This window comes from Xiphias gladius, chromosome 13, assembly GCF_016859285.1.
Source record: "Xiphias gladius isolate SHS-SW01 ecotype Sanya breed wild chromosome 13, ASM1685928v1, whole genome shotgun sequence".
NCBI lineage: Eukaryota > Metazoa > Chordata > Actinopteri > Istiophoriformes > Xiphiidae > Xiphias > Xiphias gladius.
Genome location: NC_053412.1, coordinates 8,480,789 through 8,496,208, shown reverse-complemented (window position 1 = coordinate 8,496,208; position 15,420 = coordinate 8,480,789). Strand labels below are relative to the sequence as shown.

Genomic DNA, 15,420 nt, shown 5'->3' with positions numbered 1-15,420 from the left:
GTGAAAGTCCATGGCTGAGACAGGGAAGTGAAGGTGTTGGGCAACATCTGTCTTCGTTTGAACAGAGGAAGTTCTACACAGACAGCTGGAGATCACATTAAGACACTAGAGTAGAAACCACAAGAATAGAAACTGGGCTAGAAAGTGAATGGACTAATTGTGTCCTCTGGTGCAGATACATAGTGGTGTCTTTTATGTAACCCTGAATGACACATCAGTGTATATTTGACATATGGAGGGAGAACTCAATCTTCACACATACACACACACATCAGTTTGTACAGTTAACTACTACATAACCATTAATACCATTGTAATTTAGAAGAAGTTATTTTTATTGTCCTCTTACTCCTACCTACAGCAGGATAGCATTGTGTGATTTACCTGAGGAGGTGGGGTCATCTGAGAAGTCGTGTAGCTCCTCTGGGGGGTCGCCATAGTAGGAATTAAATTTGTGGCTGGAAACAGCAGCCAGCACTGCACCCTGGGATACAAAGTAGGGATAATGTAGCTTTTGCATTACCAAGTCTCCATATTGTGAGGTGTATGTTCGTGTTTTTTATGCACTTGTATACGAGGCCTTAAGAGGGCAGGGCTGTTAAGATTCTTGGAGAACGTTTATCAAGAAATTAATCTATGTCGCTGATTAGAAGCAGACGCACAGTGCGGGGGGGGTGATATTTAGTCTGATCTCCTATTTAAATCGTGCAGAACATGCAGATTTCCATTCCGAGTTTAACATCAACACTGTGCTGACCTTCAGCTTCCTTCTGGCGTTGAACTTCCTCAGCTGTTCCACTGTTTCTGGCAGGTGGATCTTGTAGGCATACCTGTCCCTCTCCTACACAGACAAGGAAAATAAATGTAAAAAGAAACAAAAAAAAAAAACAAAACCCACAGATAACCACCATAAGCACAAGTAGGAAATTCTAAATACAACACTGGGGACTTGTGTGTCGTATGTGCACACTCACACACACGCACACGTGCGCGCACACACAGAACGGATGTGAAAGCAGAGATGTAGATACAAGCGGGAGGAAGTGGTTCTGAGTGAACAGCGCTAAAGGCCAATAGTTTAGAGGTGACCTTGAACTGCTTTTTTTCATTAAAATGCCAAACACCCATATCACACAAAATGTCGTTTTTAAATATTACACAGGAGAGGATCACTAAAGTGGAAGGTCAAGGACAATAATCTGCTAAAGTTGGCTGCATCTAAAGTCTGAGCTCTTAGCCAGGACTGAATTTATTACTAGCAGTAGTGTGTGTAGTGTGTGTGATCTCGCCTTCAGCCAGGGGTGGTTGAGGGCCTCATAGACAGTGATTCTCTCAGCAGGGTCCAGCATCAGCATGCGTCTCACAAGGTCTTTGGCGCTCTCTGAGATGTGGGCCCACTGGCGCGGGTTCATCTGGACAAGCGCACACACAGATACATACACACGGATACACAGGTAAAGATGGGCAAACGGACACTCTCGGACGGATGCAGGAGAGCTTCACTGTTGCTACTGTTGTCGTGGTCACCAGGTCAGCAATGAAGAAGGTTATAAGGGAACAAGTAAGAGATTTGTGTGCGCGCACCATGAATAAATATACTGTTGTTAAAAATGTTTATTATGGATATTTATAAATCCTTGTTTAGAATACCACAGTCTATAATGTGTTGGTAGAGCTTATTAGTTACAGATTTTATTCTAAAAGATAATATCTCTTAATTTGGCAGCAGATGTTTAGCGGCAGCTTGATGGACGATACCACAGTGTTATCCATCAAGCTGCCTGCAGTGACTCCATCTGCCACAGATTATTGCACCAAGCAGGAAATTCATCCCCTCAGTTGATAACACTACATTTATCAGACCTTCATCTCCCTATCCGCTGTGGATACCGTCAATTTGTTCATCACCTCTCACTGACTGTTTGTTGGCAAGTTGAACAAAACCAACAGGAAGGAAAAGAACAAAAACCTTGGCCGAAAAGATGCATCACCGATGTCAAAGACTGATATTTCACCATTGTCCTTCAGTGAATGCGTTCTACCTTTACAGACCAACTCGTACATTTAAATAAAAAGGGAACATTTTAACAATTAACATCGCACTAGCGGTTCTTAAGCGATGCAGCGCGCACACCGTTCGGTTCTCTGTAACGCAGTTCGAGCTCAACCGTGTATTTGACGCACACTGTATCTCGGTGATAAAGAGGAGCTCGCTATTGTGCTTAGCTTCTTGCTAAAGGGCACATCTCTGGTGACTCTAAGAGAGAACAAGCGTTTTTTGGTCAATAATTTTCTTACCTTGTATTTCCCCTTGATGATGGCCTCGAACAAGCGCTCCTTGGTGCCGTAGAAAGGCAGGCAGCCAGACAGGAGGATGAAGAGGATGACTCCACATCCCCACACATCCACCGGTTTGCCATATGGCTCTCTCTTCACTACCTCTGGGGCCATGAAGTGGGGAGTGCCGACTCGACCTGAAAATAGCAGACAGAGAGCCAAATTTAAGAATGATTGGCTATTAAGAGATGTAAGTGTTGATGAGAAATGGAGGCGTTGGTGGAAATCTGGAGAGCTACCTGGCGTGATCACGCTGTAAGGATATAATGATACTCGGGGTATGAATATGTGAAGGGCTGTAACTAACAGTTATTTTAATGATCAATTAATCTATCGTTTTTTGGATTAATTTCTAAATCATTTAATCTATACAAAGTCAAGAAATACTGACAAATGCCTTCAAATTGTTTGGTATAAGTAACCAAACAGTTCAAACCAAAAATGTGTGTGTTTGGCATTTTGTTTCGTTCCACTGAGCAATTATTTGACTAATTGTTTCTACTAACGACAACTGACGTTTTTTATTTGACATCATCCTCACCTATGGACAATTTACATTTTCCAGTTTACTTAATCGGCACGTCTGGAGCTGCTGGAGGAAACGCGAACCAACAGACGTGCTCATGTCTCGAAATATTGCTCATCCCATTCCCACAGTTCTAACTTTTCTTACTTAGTTTGAGCCGCAGGCAATAAAAGGCGGTATCCACTCTGTAAGTGTATGGAAATTAAAACAGTAAACTAGTCTTCGGTTTATACAACGATTCATCATTTATCAAAATTATAAATCAATTAATTTTCCATCCTTTGACTACTTTCCTAATTTTCTCAGTAAGTGTGTATGCACGTGTGTAGTGGGAAGGCATGCATGATTGTTTTCTCAGTTTGTTGAGGTATAGAGGGAAGAAAAAAAAAAAAAAAGCACCAACTGTTCTACTGTACCTCCAGCCACTAAGCCAGACTCTCCCAGCTGTATTGCCACTCCAAAACCTCCCAGCTTGACTGGAGCAGAGTTCTCCTTTGAGGCCAACAGCACACAGTGGGGCTAAGGAGGAATAAAAAGAGACAAGGTCAACTGTATGTTAAAGGTCCATATGGTCCTACGGGTTAAATGAGGGAACGTCCCAGTAGGAATTAAAACACATTCACTTATTAAACTGGAAGAGGCACTGCGCAAAATCTACCAATTAACAAATGTGATGACGACTTGTTCTTTTTACTGACAAGACGGAAAAAAAATTTCTTTGCAACCTACAGTAACTGCAGAGCATTGCCTTTGCTCTTTTTCTGTGCAGAAGTGCAAGATCCCATATGTTCAATTGGTGGTTAGTGAACCAGAGTTTCATAATGACAAGACAAGTTGCACAATCACAATTTTAAGGACAATAATCTGCAGTGTGCTGTTACAGATAGTATTAGTTACTGCATAAAGGATTATAAGCATTAAGTGAGATGCATGTTTTGTTTTGTTTTTTTAAGATCAAGATGTGTGTCTCGCAACTTGCGAGCTGTAGAGTGAGTCTTTGAACTGATATGTAGTTTAATGCAACAAACTCTTGCATTAATGGCCGTGCTGCAAAACTGTTTAGTTGATGAATCAATTTTTTTTTTAAAATGGACAAGGTGGAGAAAAAGATAGCAAGAACTTTAGCACAAAGAGAAATCTAACCTCAGGCTAAAGAATAACTGACAGATACAGAGAGAGAGAGGGAGGTGAAAGCAAGAGAAATGTTGGATGACAAGCAGCAGATGTGTCAGCATCTTCAACTACTGTATATGGATATACATGTCTCTGTCATCCCTTTTCTGTGTTTCAGCATGTATTTGCACTTATATGAGTGTATCCGTGCAACATTGTTTTCACAATTAAACACTATTTGCATACAAGTAATATCGCAGGGGGAGGCAGGTAATAAAAGATTTGCTGTGCTCCACGGTAAGTAAACCCATTTTATAGGACAGGACCAGCAACAGGTGCTTCGTAAAAACACGAGGACATTCAGCCAACCACACTCACCAGCAGACTAATACAGCTGCTTCGTCAATATTATTATTAAATTACTATTAAAGTATTTTATTAATGAGCTGGCAACGGGTTTTAGTTTATGAAAGCACCAGTAAGCATGCTAAAAAACAGGCTTTTGGGGACATAATAAATATTTTCCTATGGGGAGAAAGCACACATATTGCACACTTTCCAGACTAGATTAAAGTCACTCATCTGTGCATTCGATATTCAAAAACACCCCACCTCCCGTAGAGAAAGACATTCTGTCCAAAGGCAACCTTTCTTGCCCATTTCAGTCATTTTATTCTGAAAGGAACCATGCAAGGCAGTACTGAGGAGAGCTGCATGACAGACGAAGGTTGGGAACAGGGTGAATGTATGAGTGCTGGTGGTCTCACTTCCTGTCTTCACATTTTACACTTCTCATAATCGGCTGGTGGAGGGGCGTGGAGGATGTTGACTTAGGTTCAAGATCAGTGAGAGGTAAAACGAGGCAGAGGAGGGACAGGGGAAGTCGAGAGGGTAAAGCTTTTCAATAAAAGGGGAAAAGGACCGATCCAGGAAAAGACTGAATGCAAACTGAAAACAGACAGCTGAGGGGAGGACAGGGAGTAGCAGATACTGTCAAAAGGATATGCAAAAAGAGGAGTCCACGAGATTTAACTCATTCAGAGACTGAGGAGGCAGGCGAAGATAGAAGAAGAAAGTTTTAAGGACGAGAACTGCAGTTTTATCATATTTTTTTGTGTGTGTAACTCAAGTTGTATTTAACACTTTTCAACAAAAAGTGCTCCCTGCTTTTGAAGTTTGACAGAGGAAAATTCAGTCTGGATTACTGTGCTGCACATTCACACACGTTTAAACTACAGCTGTGCTGAATCTCCTACGGAAGGAACATTGATGGTAAGTGTTCTGCTTTAATCCAAACGTCTGTGTGTAGCAGTCAGAGTGACTGGTTTTGCGTGAGTGTCCGTGCATTGACGCTCACAACTGGAATTCATGTGATAAACAGGCATTAAACTTTCAATTAGTCATGACTCCAGCTCCCACTCTTAAAAAAAACAAATCTATGAAACTCTTTTGTAGGGTTCTTCGTGATGTTGCATAATTACTTTACTTTAATTTCCATTTCACAAATTCCTTAGTATAATACGTGTGTGACCTTTAAAGCTACAGCCTACGTATTACTCACCTGTCTGTGCATGACTCATAAAATCTGTAACCGCTGTTTTACAGTGAGAGCGATCCTTTTTCTCTCGACTTTAATGTTTGCCATTTAAGATCTTTTTCATTGTATTTATTCAGTGACAATGAACTGACAGTTTTTTTTTCTTTTCTTTCTCAGAGCCTGATTGACGACCCTGAAGTTAGCCCTCCTCAGACACAATGACCACGTTCTCCTCTGCCTCTTCTTTCCCCTTCACTCTTTCCGTCTCTGCTTCATCCCTCCCTGCTTCAGTGTCATCCTCCCATCCTCCAGTGTCAGCTACCTCTCTTCCCCTTTCCTCTACTCCCTTCCCCACCTCCACCTCTTCAGTGGTCTCCCAAAACCAGACCGTTTGCGCATTTGATGACACGGACCTCCGTCTGCCAATCATAGTCTTCTACTCCCTCTTTTTCGTCTTTGGGCTTGTGGGTAACCTGTTTGCACTGTGGGTCTTCATTTTCTTACACTCAAGCCACAATTCTGTGAGAGTACTCCTCATCAACTGTGCTGTGGCCGATCTGGTCCTGCTGGCGTGTCTGCCCTTCAGGATCCTCTACCATGTTAATGGAAACAAGTGGTTACTGGGATCTGTAGCCTGCAAGCTGGTAGGAAATCTATTTTATATGAACATGTACATCAGTATCATGTTACTGGGCCTCATCAGCCTGGACAGATACTTGAGGTTAAAGGGAAAAGGTAGAGCACAGAGAGGCACGATGAGGCTGTGGGGTCACAGTCGGCCATGGAGCTGGGTGGCATGCGGGGCTCTGTGGGGTCTGTCGCTGATGGCGCTGGTGCCCATGATCGCCACAGCGGAGGACAGAGAGAACAGTGACCAGTGCTTCCAGTTTAAGCAGCGACGCATAGCCACGGGGAAAGCCTACTTCAACGCGGTGCTGGTGGTGTTGTTCTGGGTTGTCTTCATCATGCTCGGGGTCTCATATGCAAAGATTGCCTCCCAGTTGCTGAGGGTGTCACAGGACAAGCCAGACCTTCCCAACGCACAGAAATACAAACGCACCGCCAAGAAATCCTTCTTTGTCCTCTTTCTGTTCACCGTGTGTTTCGGGCCCTACCACACCTTTCGCCCTGTCTACATCCTCTCCCAGCTCAGCGGAACAGCATCGTGTTACCACTTGCAGCTGGTGGACCGCATCAATGAGGTGATGCTGTTATTCTCCGCCTTCAATAGCTGTTTGGATCCTGTCATGTACTTTATGTTATCTGGCTCGGTGCGCAAAACCGCTCTCCGAGCACTTGGACACCGACTGGGCAATCGGCTTCTCTTCCTACACGATGCAACGTCGATCACCTCGACAACCGAGTTCAGGCGGCCGTCTGTGCCTATGGCTTTACCGAACCCTGAACTAAACACCCCCCTGGTCACCCCGATAACCAGTATCGGTCATCAACTCCACTCTACACCGCACGGGAATGGCCATGCTTCCACCTACTGGTCAACAGTAGGTGGAAGCATGGACACTGGAGAATTAAATACCTTACATATCTAACATAGGCTGGACTGATCAGAATTCTTTGTAAAACTGAAAAAAGCATTTCCACACATACTGCCTTCTTATGTATGTTTTTTAGTACTGAGTTATTCTTACTGTCTCCCCTTCTGAACATCTGCGCTCAGTGGAAATCATTGTTTAAATTCTACTTTAATGCCTGAGTGAAAGACTGACAATACAGTATTGTCTTAGGAGAGGCACTGTAAAGCGACTAATATGACAGCAGCTTTTCAAAGAATGTGTGTCAGGTTTATTTTCCATCAGAAAGTGCTTGAATGTTTCTGAAAATATAAATGTGTATATTGGTAATAAAGGATTGATTGTACCTGATGAATAATGTTAAAACAAGCATATTTTGGATGCTTTTGTTGAAAACTAATAAATAAATAAATAAAATCTATTTGTAGTATTAATATAATCCTGTTTATTTCAAAGTAAAGAGATGCATTGACCTAAATACAGAATTCAATGGGGTGTTTCCTTCCTTAAACTCAGATAGAGGCACACAGCAGCTCAGTCTGCTTAGATACCATATACACAGGACAAAGAAATGCTTGATAGGTTTAGTCAAGCACATCTACATCTGTCAATTCAACTGGACTAAAAACTTATCGGTGTTAAAACCCCACACATCTGGCACTTGGAGACGGGTGTTGAAAACAAACACCAGCGGTAATGAGCAACTCCCATTTCACCCAGGTTTGACCTACTAGCACACACACAGATGTTATTGTGTTGGACTGTGTTGTCAAATAGCTGGTGGGCTGATCAAGGGGCTGGGTCAGGACTGCTCCATCTGGTCTGGTAGTGTTTATGCCTGTGTTAGATGGCTAATCCTGTTGGAATCAGTGATTGATGCTTATCTGACTATGAGAACTCAAATCCAGACCGATGTTTGTCATGCAATGCAACCTGAGGTTTGCTAAGGCACTGGTTTCCAGGCTAGAGGGGCTTTCCAGGTGGTCAGACTGACCACAAGTTTGTTCAAAAAGCCACACGATAACTAGAAGTTGATACAAAAAGCAGATGTCAATGGGAGTGTTTTCTGGTAAATGTAATGCTTTTGACCTTTGCTCGGTATGAAAAGGTTTAACATCTCCTGCTCTACAGTGTCAGTGTGACACATTTGGTGGTTTCATTGGCTTAGACTGAGAATCATGGGAGAGAGCTCACCTTTACGTCGCGATGAATCACGTTGTTGTCGTGGCAGTATCGAAGTGCCTCCAAAATCTGCCTCATATAGTGGCTGAAAAGACAGAAAGCAGAAACAGACAAGGGGGAGATCGTTTAAAGCATCAACAAATTATTATTTATTTCAAGTTTCATTAATATTTTAAATGCTCTACCCACAGTTCCCAGACTCTGTGTCCTACCTGGCCACCGCTTCGCTGTACACAAACCCAGCATCGGCTCTCTTAACAATTTCAAAACACAGGTCTGCTCCATCCATACTAAGAGAGAGGGAAAGAAAGAGGAAGAAGAGATCAGGGTAGGGACAAGTCAAAATTAGGTTTCTACCGGAAACCTTCTTACAGTTATAAGCTCACACAAGATGAGATAAACTAGCAACTCTCTAAATAGTGTTTAGATTACATAACATAACATAACGGATCATCCGTCAGCGAGCAATTTTATGACCTGCTGTCATTAAATTGCTCTCTGATGCACTAGATTGTTACTATAGCCCTTTTCAGCCAGTACAATCCACAAGGAAGCTTTGAGGAAGCTATGGGATACAGTTTTATAAAATCCTGAAAACTGAATTTTATATTGAAAATTGATGCTTTAGATCACAACATGTTCTTTTTATATTTACTGTGCATTAGGCAAGGGCGCAATCTAACAATATCTGACATGATCAGTAAGATTCTGTTGCCATATAAAGACCTGTCATTTCAGCAATGGCAAATTAATCAATTTCTTTTATTCCAGACCATGAATTTACATTTAAAAAAAAAAAAAAAAAAAAGAAAATCTGAATCATTCTCAGACTTCATTCCTCAGGGTGATACGTGAATACTGTAGAATAACCTCTTTATTTATTCCTACCCAACAAAACACATGCAAATATCCCATTTATTCTTGACATTTTGCCCGGGCCTAGATATATCTTCAGATTAACGACACTAATGTCTACTATCTGAGCTTTAACACCGTATTTAAGGTGGTAAAGAAATAGGTCTGTAAGGGCTGGTAGTGTTGGTTATAGGGTGTGAAATGACCAAAAGTTGCTATTAAATTTATTCTGTGGGTTTTACATCTGTCTCAAGTGTTTCCTGACAAGTGTTTCCTGCCCTGGTTCGAGCCGTACATAAGAAACTACTAAACTATTATGCATAATGGCAGTCAGAGTGTGCTGCATAGACTTACAATTCAAAGACCATGTAGAGCATGCCATCGGAGCTGTAGGTCTCCAGCAGTTCCACGATGTGAGGGTGTTTTAGCATGTGGCAGATACTGGCCTCTCGTTTCAGGTCTGGCAGACAGAAATTATAAGGGGGGTATGGTGAGATATTGTTTACATCCAACAATTAATATACAATCCAGCATAATAATAATAGTTTGGTTGCACGTTGGGAGTTCATATGTTAACCAAATTTTATCAGACTTTAAATGCTATAAATTGAGGTTATTTTGCTTCTTTCCTTTTGTAGCGTTGAGAAGTTTTAAAACTCAAAATTAATTGTAATAACCCAGTTTCCTAACTTTTTGGCCAAATTGTGGCCACACTGTGGTTACAAAAGACTAACCCCCAACTTTAAATCACACATGGACCGGAACGGGGGGGGGGGCGAAAAAACAAGTTTACATATTGTGAAATATTTCGTATCCATGGCACACTGAAAAAATAAGTTTCTTAATTCCTCAGTGTCCATGCTTTCAAATGGGAAAATTTCATTGTGTGCTTCCTCTGTTGGCTCATTCAAGTACTTTATGTACTTAGTAGCTTCAGTAGTTCCAGGGCTTTGCTCTCAGCGTCCTTGTAAGAATATCTGCAATTTTCCAAATACTTAATTTTACACACGTATGCTACTAAATGTCTGCAATGAGAAACAGATATGGCTGTATGCTATTTCCCCCAAACATAATATGCAGAGCTATGAACAGATGAGGCTTGGAAGTTTTAAAAAGATTTTTTTTAAGCTAAAAAAGCTTTTATGAAGATGATGGCACAAAATAGTGTTAGAGAGATACCAAATGAACAACCAAACACATAACAAATATAGTCTCAGCAGAACTCAGATTTTGATGGCTGTAACTTCTTCTTTATTTGAAGTGGTTCAATCAAAACTGTATAATTATTTTATATTCAAAAAAGGTAAGAAGTACTATAATGAGAATGCACCAAACAAATGTAAACAGAAAATGAGACGACCTTTGGGTGATAAAGCTCCCTGATGTTCATTTGAGAGAGAAAAACATCTATTCTGCTGAGAGGCTCGTTTGTGGTGGGTTGGTGCTTTGTTAAATTCTTTCACATCCCGGGGTGGTGAGTTGAGGACATGAAAAGCCAAGAGGACGAGCCCAGAATGCCACCCTCCTCCTCTCAAACCTCGGCATACGTGCCACATGTCAATGACACCACCAGAGGGAGTTACAGCATATTTCCTTTACAGACCAAGGGATGCCATTCTTCATAGATGAAGAGCAAACGAGGCGAGCGTTCACGTTAGGCAGACAGATATGCAAGCGCACAAGCTGGTATCTTAACAGAAAGACAATAACACCAGATGTAGCACCAATAAAATACCATTTTATTTGCACATTTAAATGCACATCTGGCCTGCACTCATCGACATCGTTCCCTCTCATTATCACTACATCCAGATTGCACTGCAAACACAATTACAACACAACTCTGTGGCATTTCTCATCTTTTGACTGCCTGATTAAAGAAAAACAATACTGAGGGGAAGATGCTGCTAAGGGGAGCTGACTGTCCTCCTTTTAAAGAAAAGGAAATACACAGTATTGAATAGGATGACCAACAACTTGCAAGACAAGTGGTTAGACAGAGGCATAGACTGCTGAGGCAGGCAGACAGACACAATGTGCTTCTGTTGAGCTCCTCACTCTATTAAAAAAAAAAAAAAAAGAAACTCATTTACACAGTCCACTCCCCATCTGCAAGTCTACTGATCTTTTTGTGTGCGTGTGTGCGCTCATTGTGTCGTGACAGACCAGTATCATTATGCAACACTGAGAAATGATGCTGTTTCCCCACCACAGAGCCCCCATTCTCCTGTTCCTTTGCTTTCATTTCTTCTCTCCTCTCCTCTTTGCACTCGGCCTATCTCGTGGAGTATCTATTCTTGAACTTAACAATGGTGCCCAGTGTCCGCGCAGCAACAACGAAACCACTCAGACAGAGGGAGGGAGCCAGAGAGGCCTGGAGCAGTCAATGAAACCAGTGCCATTTACTGGGGCGATTTCAAATCGATTCTTGGATGGAAGGTCTGGGCTACATTACGCTTTGTGAAGCAATGTTAAATAATTTAACTTTCAAGTTTTGTTATAAGACAGTTGGGAGGAACAATCTTGCCATTGTATCACATGATATCAAGACCCTAGGGTAAAACCAGCTCACTTAAGTAATTGAAAAGTCAAAAATGCGTGATCATACACTGTTGTTACTTTGTCTGGGGTACTGATGAATTATATTTCCAACATGTTCATTCCCTAAACTTACAATATAAATTCTAACTAATAATATTGCAAATTGCAATATTGTATTTTTTTTTAGCTTTAATGTTGACTGAGTGCGCTCACTAGTCCACTCTCTACATTCATCCTTATTAAATTCTACGAATCCAGACACTCAATCATTCTGCTTTTACTCAGTACTCCCAAACTCTTAATTATGCTATTAATCTTTTGTTCTTCTAACTCCCTGACATGCTCACACAATTGTTGTACAGTTGTTTGTTTTTCAGCTTGTAGCTCAGCCCAGTCTGCAGTTCCATCTCCCTTTCCTTCTCACTCGCACTTATGCTGACGCAGATTCTTTCTTAATAAGCTAAAGTATGGGGTCTCAGGAAACCACTCACCAAACCTGGCTGCACTCCAGTTCTCTACCTTGTCCCTTTGATTGGCCACTTGCTTATTTCCTCTCTTGTAACTTTTTAAAATGTCCAAAAAAAAAAAAAAAGTTTTTTTTTTTTTTTTTAACCTCAGGTGAAACTTCCACTTTCACAGTTTAAGGTTTAATTTCGTTGCACATGAATATGCACTTGATATTTAGTATGATCAGAATTCAGCTTAGGAGATGGTGCATGTCATTGCCATTTCTTTTTCTTGCAATATCCCATATTACTGCCTATAAGAAACTTGATTCAAGAAGAATATGTATTATAATCTGGGACACAGAATAATGTAAGTATGGTAATTTGTATAGTTTTCACTTGTGCATGAATCAAAGAGCATGAAAATGATCACACTAAAACATAGATATTTTCGTTTATTTCAGTGCCCAACAAACGCAGCCTTTAAGTGTCATTGCTTTTTCTTTTAGTGTTATTCAAGTTATGTATCCCATACAGGCTACAACAATTTATAGACTTTGAACCGGTTTTTAAAATATGGATACTAGACTTTTTAGATTCATTCAATTGTTGTCTATAAAATTGTTACGATAATATGAAACAGACTAGATCAGCAAATCCAATTTTCGTGAAAGGAATACTTCCATAGTACTTCTATGGCCTTCTGGACATTCTTGTCATCACATATGCCACATGCAAGTTAAATGTTACCAGGCTTGTTCCAACTGACCAGTGGCCACAGGGTGAGGCATGCTACAAGTGACTCAGGAAATCTAACAGCACTATTTCAAACATTTCCAAAGTAAGAAAAACTATTCAGCGCAGGTGGTTTATATTTGCGGATGATTAAATTTAGAGACTGTGGATCATGTTAACACACTAACCAAAATTATTTAGAGTGCAGACTTTGGTTTGGGAAGCACTGGTGAAAATCTCCACTTTTTCAGTTTCTCCTCCCTTGGGTCATTTTCTTGTCTTGCCGTTATTGGCTGCCACGCTAATCTCTGGCTGGGACCTCACAGATGGCACATAGTGGATGCCAGCACGCACGCACGCACGCACGCACGCACGCACGCACGCACGCACGCACGCACACACACACACACACACACACACACACCTATGACTTTTGTCTTCATCTCTCTCGCTTTCTCTCTCAGACACACACACACACGCACAGATCTCAGCATGACAACACAAAACCACATGGTGAGACATGGCATGCATCGATATCTCACACATACTCACCCTCACAACCTAACCAATATACGCACATCATGATCCACACTAACACACAGAAGCACATGCAGTTCCAACACTTGTTCATCCCGGTGCGGCGTGACATTATACCTCATTTATTTGAGTGTGAGAATGCCATAATACACTCTGTGTGTGCTTTGATGTTTGATAACTGAGCCAAACAGTATTTTCAGATTCACAACATTTGTTTTAGCCCACAATGAGGACCAGGTGGGTGGAGTTTGCATTACAGCACAGAAAAAAAAGTTCACAAGTTACTTACATCTTTCAAGTTTTAACTAAGTCTGTTTAAAAGTGTAATTATCTGTGATTGACAATATTCCTGACAACTATCTTCTCTTGGCCTGATTCTGTTAACCCCACCCATCTGTTTAAACCACACAAGCTGTTTTCCTCACCTTCTGTACTGAGGCCAGGGCTGGAGGTGAAGCTGGCGACATCGACGATCTTTACAGCAAACTGCTGGCCTGTGTCTCTGTTGATGCAGCGCCTCACCACGCTAAAGGGACCCCTGCAAAACACACACACACACACACATACACAGAGTTAGTAACTGACACCTACAACAATACCTAAGCACAAATCTCTGTGCATACATGATTTCTCAGATTCAAACAAGGAATTAGCACTTATCAGAAATGTACATACATGTACATATAATCAGCCGCACGCACGCACGCACGCACGCACGCACACACACGCCTAATGCCATGGGCAGAAAAAGCACTGTTTCTAAAATATTGTGGATTTACAGTGGGTGGTTAGCTACACATTGGAGCTTCCATGCTCATGCCAGTTGGAATTATAGAGCAGTGGTGTGCAGCACAGCTGTAAAAGCTAAAATAAAAGCTTTATTATAGAGACCTGAGCTAGGGAGACCTACCCTACAAGATATTGTAAGGTTGTGATTCCTAATATAACGGCATTGGGCCTGACAAATGGAAGCTATAAAGGCATGATATCCTGCCCTTTGTCCAGCCGTAATTCTCAAGATTTTGTATTAAAGTTGAACAGAGTAGTCCAGCAATGACTTGCCAACTCAAGAAGCTAACTCTGGTCAAAGTTTGTGTGGCAGATTTGAGATTTCTAATAGAATTTGTGTGTTAGAAGAAAATTAGCCCTGTAGCACAGGAAAACTTAAATAGACACATTTCATTTAGTGAGACAGTTCTTAGAAATTAAGACACTATTGGTCCTTTTTAAAATCGCATAAAGAATTTATGGTATTACAAAAACTAACTGTACAGTTTCAACATTCTTGAATGAGATATTAACAGGTCTCATAAAACAAAATGTTTTCAGCTCAGCTGAAACACATACCACATTATGTGACCCAATTTTCTGCATTTTCTGAAAACACTGTGGGTAAAAATAGATGAATACACAAAAATTGCATCATGACACATTTTACTTGTTGTATAAAGTGTTACCATGATTGATGACTGATACGACCTACATTTCTCTACAGTACAAACTATGACAAAGTGCCAGAAATGTTGTTTCAGTTTCTTGGTTGTGGATAAGAGGTTCATAAAAGTCACAGAATAATTGATACCCACTGGGTTAAGTCAATTAGCAGATGGCAATTCCAACAGTACCAGTTGTAAATTCCACACTGATTGAGACAACCAATGTATTGTGTCTCCTATACAGAATGTTTTTTGGTAGCCTACCCAAATAGCTTTAAATAGCTTTCACATAAAACATAAGTTTTTGCATTTCTGCTGCATCTTTCCTTTCAAAGTTTGCCTGAAAATGTACTTTAAAGTGTGGATCTATAAAAAGGCTTATCAGAACAGTGCATTCGTATGTAACCAAACAATTGGGAAAATGACCTCTGTAACTTCCTATCAGACATTAGGTGTCGGACGTCAGATCACCACAAATAATTTCTCAGCTTCCGGGAGAGACTGTTGTCCAGTGTATCAAAGCCCACCCAAAAGCCTAGAATCACTTGCAGTTAAAAAGCTACTACTTTCTCACTGTAAATTTGTTGTATTTTTTTCAAATAAATTAATGATCATTTATCTTTATCTTTATCTATCTATCTAT

General features: G+C 40.9%; 2 protein-coding genes across 4 annotated transcripts in view; one reads left to right on the top strand and one right to left on the bottom strand.

The window, feature by feature from the left end:
• LOC120798324 (peripheral plasma membrane protein CASK-like) overlaps window positions 1-15,420 on the bottom strand; it is a 40,829-nt gene that overhangs the window by 17,315 nt on the left and 8,094 nt on the right. For all 3 annotated transcript variants that reach the window (XM_040142546.1, XM_040142547.1, XM_040142548.1), the window contains exons 2-10: window positions 13,767-13,879; window positions 9,437-9,542; window positions 8,440-8,517; window positions 8,240-8,312; window positions 3,280-3,382; window positions 2,299-2,474; window positions 1,290-1,412; window positions 758-841; window positions 385-484 (exon numbers count right to left, since the gene is read on the bottom strand). In XM_040142546.1, coding sequence (XP_039998480.1) covers window positions 385-484; window positions 758-841; window positions 1,290-1,412; window positions 2,299-2,474; window positions 3,280-3,382; window positions 8,240-8,312; window positions 8,440-8,517; window positions 9,437-9,542; window positions 13,767-13,879 — 956 coding nt within the window. The remainder of the gene's footprint in view (window positions 1-384; window positions 485-757; window positions 842-1,289; window positions 1,413-2,298; window positions 2,475-3,279; window positions 3,383-8,239; window positions 8,313-8,439; window positions 8,518-9,436; window positions 9,543-13,766; window positions 13,880-15,420) is intronic.
• LOC120798325 (probable G-protein coupled receptor 34) lies at window positions 4,852-7,378 on the top strand. Its single transcript, XM_040142549.1, is given in 3 exon segments — window positions 4,852-5,248; window positions 5,691-6,954; window positions 6,956-7,378. Coding segments are annotated over 2 exon segments (1,287 nt in total). The 5' UTR covers window positions 4,852-5,248; window positions 5,691-5,731; the 3' UTR covers window positions 7,020-7,378.